This window comes from Phoxinus phoxinus (genome assembly GCF_949152265.1).
Source record: "Phoxinus phoxinus genome assembly, chromosome: 3".
Lineage (NCBI taxonomy): Eukaryota > Metazoa > Chordata > Actinopteri > Cypriniformes > Leuciscidae > Phoxinus > Phoxinus phoxinus.
This window is the reverse complement of record NC_136878.1, coordinates 2,730,934-2,740,933: the sequence shown is the minus strand read 5'-3', so window position 1 is coordinate 2,740,933 and position 10,000 is coordinate 2,730,934. Positions and strand designations below refer to the sequence as shown.

The window sequence follows — 10,000 nt, the reverse complement described above, 5'->3', positions numbered from 1 at the left end:
CACACACACACACAAACACACGCACGCACGCACGCACGCACGCACGCACACACGCACACACACACACGCATGTACAAACATGCACATCAGAGCCGAACCCAGAGGACGGACCAATCACCATCAGTTCTCCTTAATGGATGTTTCTCCTGAGTTTGACTTCCTCTGCTCATGTGAAAGCAAACACTTCCACACACACTCAACTTCACTTCACAGTAATCTGAGTTCTCAGAAGTCTCCAACTTAAACTTAAACATTGCTCAACAAATGATCTGAGAAGCTGCACTGCTGTGAAAAGTGATTCATTCAATTTACTTAAAATATGAATTTTTTTTGCAAGCCACTTTCAAACACTTAAAAAGTTTTACTTTAAAAGTAAAAACCTAAAAGTCTAATCTATACGTATTTTAAGATCATTTAGTTTATTTCCATATTTCAAAATCAACTAGATGTTATTCATTTACTTATTACGTTTAATAAAATATATTTTCATAAAACATTAAAATTGCCTGAAAAAATGACCAGATAAGTTTTCCTAGTAACACAATACACAGTCATAAAAATCTACTGTTTATTACAGTGTATGTAATATGTATATGTAATATATGTAAAAGCAATAAAAAAGCAATTAATTAAATATTAAATATATTTAAGTAATTTAACTTTAATATAAATTAAAATGCAACAAAAACCACATCAAATTAAGATAAACTAAACTAAAATAGTATTTACATTAATAAATGATTTCTAATGCATTAAAATACATTAAAAAGCTAAAAAACCCTGCATAAAAATCTGAATTTTTCCCTCAATATACTGTTTTTGCTGAGTAAACATACAGTTCTGGGATCGAGAACATAACTTGTGTGATTTTAAAATACAAAATATCGAAATACAAGCAGCTTTGTCATATTTTTTTCACAGGAATACCAAAAATATCTCTCTGTATATTTCTGTCTTTCCCCCCTCACGGTCTGATGTCGTTGTATAGAAAGAAGCAGCACAGACTTTCTGATAAACATCTTATTCTTCATGATTACAGTGTGCACTCAAATCTAGTACTTTTTTAAGTTTAATTGTTTTTAGTTGTCATGTTTGTAATTGTTGCTTTCCCTTATTTACTCTAAAAATATGGTGCAAAAGTAGGGCTGTAAACGATTAATCGCGATTAATCGAATCCAAAATAAAAGTTTGTGTTTACATAATATATGTGTGTGTATTGTGTATAATTATTTTGTATATATATATATATATATATATATATATATATATATACATACACACATGCATGTATATATTTAAGAAAAATTTGTTATTTATATATAAAATAGTTCTATTTATATATAATATAAATCATATAAAAATATATGCAGTATATAAATGCAAATATTTCTCAAATATATACATGCATGTGTGTATGTATATATATATATATATATATATATATACAAAATAATTATACACAATACACACACATATATTATGTAAACACAAACTTTTATTTTGCATTCGATTAATCACGATTAATCAACTTAAAAGGTGAAACTAATATATTATATAGACTCATTACATGCAAAGTGAGATATTTCAAGCCTTTATTTGTTATAATTGTGATGATTATGGCTTACAGCTTATGAAAACCTTTTCACAATATTATAATTTTGAATTTGGAGTTTTCATAAGCTGTAAGCCATAATCATCATAATTATAACAAATAAAGGCTTGAAATATCTCACTTTGCATATAATGAGTCTATATAATATATTAGTTTCACCTTTTAAGTTGAATTATTCGAGTTTTATATTCACAGAGCATCAGCTCCGATCCTCATCATCATCAGGGACATCACAACAGTGATCACAAGCTCTGGTACATGATGGCACACACACTCTCCTGTGTTCACTTCTCCGCCGTGCTAACAGCACACAGGATTAGATGTGGGATGAAGGAGTGTTCCTCACAGTAAGTCCAGCATGTCGAGGCACGGGTCCCGTTCTGTCTGACTCACGTTCCCACAACACGACACAGAGAAACACTCGCTCCTTTCATTCCGTATGAAAACAGCGCTTTGTGGATTAAGCATTGAGCAAATATAAAGTCACCACGTCTTCTGGGAGCGTCCGTGATCACAATGAGCTGGAATCCGAGGCTCCTGCCTTTGATGGCTTGGCGTGGACCTCCGCACCGGGACGCAGGGGATGTTTGGATTGTGTGGGAGACTATGAGGAGTTTTGGGTAAATATTTGGAGCTCTTTTCATACCGAGACGAGCATCGTCGGACTAGTCCAGACTGGGACGCTTTATGAAAGGGACTTACATTATCCAACGGTGCAACCAGGAAACAAGTGCCTTTATATCCGCTACTGGTGCCAAAATAGCACTTACTGTACACTAAACCTGCAGTCGTTCCTGCACAGGAGATTGAGCAACTGCTCGGAAACGGCCCGTGATGTCTTCTTCACACCAGATTTGCATTTGATTTGATTGATCTGTGATGCAAATAGAGGAAGTGGCAATGCACGAGAGTCACTGTCACCGCACCGGCGGTTATTACAGTTAACCAAGTAAAACATACTACTAACTTATGTACTAAAAAAGTGAAACTGAAATAAAAATGTATACAATTGTAAAAATGTAAAAAAAAATTTATGTAAAAATTAATTACAAAAATTAATCAAATCTAATAAGAAAAAGAATGAAAAAGGGCAAAATACACAACTAAATTACTAAAAGTAAAACCATAAAAACGTGTTATTTGAAATAAAATAAATGTTAAACTGAAATCAAATATAAAACATGTGCGTGTGTAAATATATATATATATATATAAAATAACATACTTGCTGTGATAATATATATATATAAAAAATATGATATTTGTTTTAAGTTACTATTTATTTTACACACGCACGCACACACACACACACACACACACACACACACACACACACACACACACACACACACACACACACACACACACACACACACACACACACACACACACACACACACACACACACACACACACACACACACACACACACACACACACACACACACACACACACACACACACACACAAACACATCATATCAAATATAAAAAATTTACATCAATATATATATATATACAGATACACACATTAGACACACACACAATCATTGCTGTGATTATATATATATATTTGTTTTAGGTTACCAGTTTAAACACACAAACACACATACACACACACGCACACACACACGCAAGCACACACGCACACACGCACACACGCACGTATGCACGCACGCACGCACGCACACACACACACACACGCACACACACACACACACGCACACACACACACACACGCACGCACACACACACACACACACACACACGCACGCACACACACACACACACACGCACGAGCACGCACACACACACACACACACGCACACACACACACACGCACACACACACACACACACACGCACGCACGCACACACACACGCACGCACGCACGCACGCACACACACACACATATAATAAATGTTAGCTGAAATCAAACATAAAAAATATATATCAAATATATATATATATATACACATTAGACACACACAATCTTTGCTGTGATGATATATATATATGTTTTAAGTTACCATTTTAAACACACACGCACGCACGCACGCACGCACACACACGAATATATATATATACTGTAATAAATGTTAACTGACATCAAATATATATATATATATATAAATAAAACTGAATAAAAAAATTCTTAAAAACTATACAGATATACACAAAAAAATAAAACTAATAAAAATGACTAAAACTAAAAAAAAGTGAAACTACTTCAGCATTTGAATAAAGCGTGTGAGAGTGACTCTACAGTAACACTGCAGCGCGGTTGGGAAACACACTGTGATGTAAACAGTGCAATGATGTGTGTTCTGCGACTGTACACAAAACCGAAACATCACAACCATCAGACAACCAAAACCCCTCAATTTAGCCGGTCTTATGTGTATTTATACCGGCGGCTTTCTGAGAGACAGTCCAGGACGACTGGAATAGAGCGTTTCCATTAAAGTGCTTCAGATGTTCACTAAACAGAGCCGGATCCACGGCAGTAATCCAGCGAGGAGAATGTTGTGACCGAGGAAACACACAAAGGGAGAGAATGGAAGAAGGACTGTGTGCGGTTAGCTTGAGACGGGTTATTAACTCTGATTAGCTTGAGACAGTCTGGATGTGTGTTGATTGGCTCAGACAGCGTGACGTTCAGGGTGTGACGGCACGAAATAAACCCAGAAAATCTCTTTAGCTCTCGTATAAACCTAGTGAGCTGCCTATCTAGACACCACAGCGACACTGCGACAACCGTGATTGGCCCAAAATGAAAGGCAGCATCACATGATGTATCCTTATTGGAGAAGCCAGTCCTAGAATACATTGTGACAAGCTTGGCGAATTGGTCGAGTTATATCAGAGAAGAGGCTCAGTTCCATAAAGTCTATGACACGTCTGCCTGACTACAATATTACAATATTACAAAATATTACAAAAATAACTACAATATTCGACTGCTTTACGGCCAGTGTTGGGGAAAGTTACTTTTAAAAGTAATGCATAACAATATTGCGTTACTCCCTTAAAAATGAACTAATTGCATTACTTAGTTACTTTTTTAGAAATGTAATGCGTTACGTTACTTTTGCGTTACTTTTTTCCCCACCTGGGCTGGGCTTGTTTTTTATAACACAAAAGTTATATTTTTGGAACTTTATTTGAAGTGTAAAGTTATACTTTCAAAAGGTGATTTACCCTAATTTGGTACTTCTGAGATAATTTGAATTTATGTAACAGAAATTATGATACTGTGTGGTTGCAAAGACAGTGTGTGAAGCTGGATCATAACACAGATCTGAATATTCGCTGTGATCGTACTCATCAAAGTATTAATAGACAGACGAATCGTTGTCATCAAGGAATAAGATCACATGGGTGTTTGAATCGAGATCGTGATCTTTTAACGATTAATTAGCTCTACTAAGTTGCAAAAACATCTTTTAGAATTATGACTCTCAATCATAATATCATAATTCAGCTTTCATATGATGTATACATCTCAATTTTAAAAAATTGACCCATGTGACTGGTTTTGTGGTCCACAGTGTTGAGTGTGTTTTCCCATCATCAGTCTTACTTTATCCAGCAGGGGTTGGCACTGCGGCACGTTGCTCTCTGGACTCTCGAGTTTGACGATGCTGATGAAATCGGGTTCCTGACGCTCATCTTCACTGGTGTTACACAGAGACAACGGGTGAGACTGTAGAGAAACAGAGACACACATACACATTTGTGACTGAGATTGACCACAACATTCATTCAATAAATCCCAATGGAGATTTCAGTTCTGTCAGAATCTCACAATACAACTTTAACATAGTAGGATGTCCTGCTACTTTATCCTCTACAGTAAAAGACCTGGGTGTCATACTAGACTGCGACCTGTCTTTTAAAAATCATATTTCATATGTTACAAAAACTGCCTTTTTTCCACCTTAGAAACATTGCTAAGCTACGTAATATGCTATCAGTTTCTGATGCAGAAAAGTTAGTTCATGCATTCATGACCTCGAGATTAGATTACTGTAATGCTCTATTAGCTGGTTGTCCTGCATCCTCCGTAAACAAGCTACAGTTAGTCCAAAATGCAGCCGCTAGAGTTCTTACCAGATCAAGAAAATATGATCATATAACACCGATCTTATCATCTCTACACTGGTTACCTATAAAGTTCCGTATTAATTATAAAGTATTGTTACTGACTTATAAAGCCCTAAACGGCTTAGCTCCAGTCTATTTAACGGATCTTCTATCGCCCTATAATCCATCGCGCTCTTTAAGATCGCTAAATTCGAGGCTTTTGGTTATACCTAGGATATCTAAGTCCACCAAAGGAGGGAGAGCATTCTCACATTTAGCTCCAAAACTCTGGAATAGCCTTCCTGATACTGTTCGTTGCTCAGACTCGCTCTCCCAGTTCAAAACTAGATTAAAGACGCATCTCTTTAACCAGGCTTTCATATAAATGTTTTAATCTTACAGTTAAATCCGGCCTCTAGTTCATAACCGCCAGAGGAGAACTGGCCCCCGACTGAGCCTGGGTTCTCCCAAGGTTTTTTTTTCTCCATTGGGTCACCTGATGGAGTTTTAGATCACCATTAGGTCACCTGATGGAGTTTTAGGTCACCATTAGGTCACCTGATGGAGTTTTAGGTCACCATTGGGTCACCTGATGGAGTTTTAGGTCACCATTAGGTCACCTGATGGAGTTTTAGGTCACCATTAGGTCACCTGATGGAGTTTTAGGTCACCATTGGGTCACCTGATGGAGTTTTAGGTCACCATTGGGTCACCTGATGGAGTTTTAGGTCACCATTAGGTCACCTGATGGAGTTTTAGGTCACCATTGGGTCACCTGATGGAGTTTTAGGTCACCATTAGGTCACCTGATGGAGTTTTAGGTCACCATTGGGTCACCTGATGGAGTTTTAGGTCACCATTGGGTCACCTGATGGAGTTTTAGGTCACCATTGGGTCACCTGATGGAGTTTTAGGTCACCATTGGGTCACCTGATGGAGTTTTTCGTTTCCTTGCCACTGTTGCCTTTGGCTTGCTCAGTTGGGGATATTCAATTTAATGAATCAATCAATATTACTATTGATTAGCATTACCAAACATGGACGTTTTATTATTGTTTTATTTTAATACTGTGAAGCTGCTTTGATACAATCTGTATTGTGAAAAGCGCTATACAAATATTCTTGACTAGAATCTCGGCATCCTCTTAGAAATGTATTTCTGAATGTCTGTGATTCCAGACATAACACTTCTCATTTCAACTTTTACCGAATACTATTTTTCTCATTGCACTGCTTTAAACTGTAGATCACGGCACTAATGCCAAGGTCACGGGTTCGGTTCCCAGGGAATGCAAGCACTGATAAATCAAAAATGTAAACCTTGAATGCAATGGATAAAAGCATCTGCCAAATGCATAGACACATTTAATATCCAATTATTTAAGTATAAATATGATGATGTGCAATCTGCTCCATGCGACTACCCCCTGATACACGAATGGATTCAGATGAAGTCCGTCTTCTTGTATCTGAACACAGCAGTGAGTGAATGAAGTGAGTTGAGTTTGCGGCGGCTCTCTGATGTTAAAGCGGCAACTTCCTCTTCCTAGCATGTGGGCGCGCATTTGACTAATAGTTCCCTTATCAATGAAGACCAAAAGGCACATTGATGACAGAGAGAGAATGTTGAAACATTTCTAAAGTGGCAGGCGCTCACATTATAAAACTCATCAGCATAGCTCATGAATATTAATTAGGTGATGTAGCATTTGCCCAGCTTATTCCCTATATATGCGCACAATTGTAGAATTGAGATTTATTTATAAGTCCCCCTGTGGTGGAAATCAAGCATTTAATGTTGTTTATATGCTTTATATGCTTATACATATCTGCTTTAAGACAAACTTAAATGTTTCTAGATGTTTAAGTACATCTACTTATGTAGATTCACAAGTGGACAGCATTGCTGAGTATTTTCTGCTTAAAACTGCAGTGAACCAAAGACAGTCTCAAAAGCACGGTTTGAAATCACTGGAGTTTCTGACGTCACACACTACCTTGTAACCAATCAGATCAACGTGTGATCGTCAACGTGTGAGTGGAGGCGGGGCTCATTTGCATATTCATAGACCCACGCATACTAAATAAGGCAAGGGTGTCGAGTTACATTCAAGATATTTTAAGGCGTGAGGAATCATTTTTTCAAGGAAAAAAACTTTAAATATGTAATTTCGGTGATCAAAGATGAGTTTTAAGGGACACAATTATTGTCTAAAGGGGGATTATTAGTTTTTAAGTTGAAAAAGGCGGACATTTATATGTATATTGCTAATGGTTACATCCTTTTCTAGTATGAGAATATGAGATCTGTATTATCCAGGTGCAATGTTATGATGTGTATGTCCTAACACGGTCTTACTACAAACTCAGAAAACATGAAACCAGTGTGTTGTGAAAGTGCAAACTGGGACATAAACATGGATGCACTGGGACGCCTCCCCGAATAAACCTCCAGCAGTGGGAAGATTCCCGTGGGACACTTCTCACCCAGCGTCCCCTTCATCCCACTCATCCGAGCGGAAATCCCAACGAGAATCTGAGCCAGCCGGCAGGAGCGTGACATCAGCACCTGGCACATCATGAGTCATGATGTCATCCGCGCAGAAGGGCTGGTGTGTGTCAATCAAAACCAGAGACGACGGGAAGAGTGAGAAAAACAGAGGAGTGGAAATGACAGGAACCCTACAGTACACGCACACTGGAGCAGAAGAATCGTGCGTAATGCCGTCCTAAAGGTCAGAGGTCAGAGGTCAGGGGGTGAAGAGCGTGTGTTTGTCTTTAGTACGCTCTAAAATCACTTTCAATAGCCAATCAATAAATCATCATCATAAACACTGCCGTTCAAAAGCTTGGGAGCGGTATGATTTTTTATGTTTTTTAAAGAAGCCTCTTATGCTCACCAAGGCCACATTCATTTGAATAAAAAAAATAAAAAAAACAGTAAATATGTTTTTATTTGAATATATAGTAAAGTGCAATTTATTCCTGTGATCAAAGCTGAATTTCCAGCATCATTACTCCAGTCTTCAGTGTCACATGATCCTTCAGAAATCAGGATAATATGATGATTTAATGCTCAAGAAACATTTATTATTATTATCAATGTTTAAAACAGTTGTGGACAATCTTTTTTTTCAGGATTCTTTGATGAATAGAAAGTTCTATTTCATTTATTTAAAATATAATATTTTGTAACATTATAAGAATGTCTTTACTGTCAATTTTGATCAATGAATCAATGCATCCTTGATGAATAAAAGTATTGATTTCTTATACCCCCCCCCCCCCCCTTAAAAAATATATTTCTGACCCCAAACTTTTGAACGGTAGTGTTTAATGTTACAAAAGTTTTCTATTTCCGATAAATGCTATTCTTTTGAACTTTATATTCATCAAAGAATCCTAGATTTGTTTTTACATAACTGTTTTCAACATTGATAATAATCATAAATGTTTTTTGAGCATTAAATCCTCATATTATTCTGATTTCTGAAGGATCATGTGACACTGAAGACTGGAGTAATGATGCTGAAAATTCACAGGAATAAATTACACTTTACTATATATTAAAGTAGAAAACAGCTGTTTTAATTTTATTTTTATTTTTTTTGTATTTTTAATCAAATAAATGCAGCCTTGGTGAGCAGAAGAGACTTCTTTTTTTTAAATATGAAAAATCGTACAGACCCCAAACTTTTGATCGGCAGTACATCTGTAAATATACAAACTTAACGTCCGAGCACCTAAATTTAACAAATCCATTTCCCATAACTATATCCATAAAGAAATTGATACTTTTATGCATGGAACTTTTGAAAGATATATAAACTAGAGGGGGATGTGTGACCTTGCAACAAAAAGAGAAAGAGGGAAACTGTGAAATAATGTCTGGATCCAGTCGTCAGCCTCTGCAATCCCACAATCCTCCTCTCACGAATCCTCAGTAAAAGAGTTGTCATCAATCGTACTGACCAGCGGGAGCTTCTGGTCAGGCGTAAAGCTAATCATTATCTCTGGCCAGCGCATGCTAGCTCTCTTTACCATCAAGAGCCCGCCCAACACAGTCTATCATCTCCGCTAGGTATTTTTATCTCACAAAGGGCCAGAAGTCTAAAAACAACATCGGTTCTGACCCCAAAAGACACATCTTCATTTGGTTTCTTGAAAGACGGAGGCACTCACAAACAGATTATTGACAATAGCGTCTGTCTAAACCGCACGCCGGGCTGGGATGAGACGTCTCTTCTGTAGTGGCGTATAAAGACATTCCAGTGTCATCTCGACCACAGTCAGACGTCTAAAA

At 37.1% G+C, this 10,000-nt stretch overlaps 1 protein-coding gene across 3 annotated transcripts in view; it reads right to left on the bottom strand.

Moving 5' to 3' along the window:
* Positions 1 to 10,000, bottom strand: part of rnf43 (ring finger protein 43) — a 152,694-nt gene that overhangs the window by 39,119 nt on the left and 103,575 nt on the right. For all 3 annotated transcript variants that reach the window (XM_079607193.1, XM_079607191.1, XM_079607192.1), the window contains one exon: positions 5,195 to 5,317. In XM_079607193.1, coding sequence (XP_079463319.1) covers positions 5,195 to 5,317 — 123 coding nt within the window. The remainder of the gene's footprint in view (positions 1 to 5,194; positions 5,318 to 10,000) is intronic.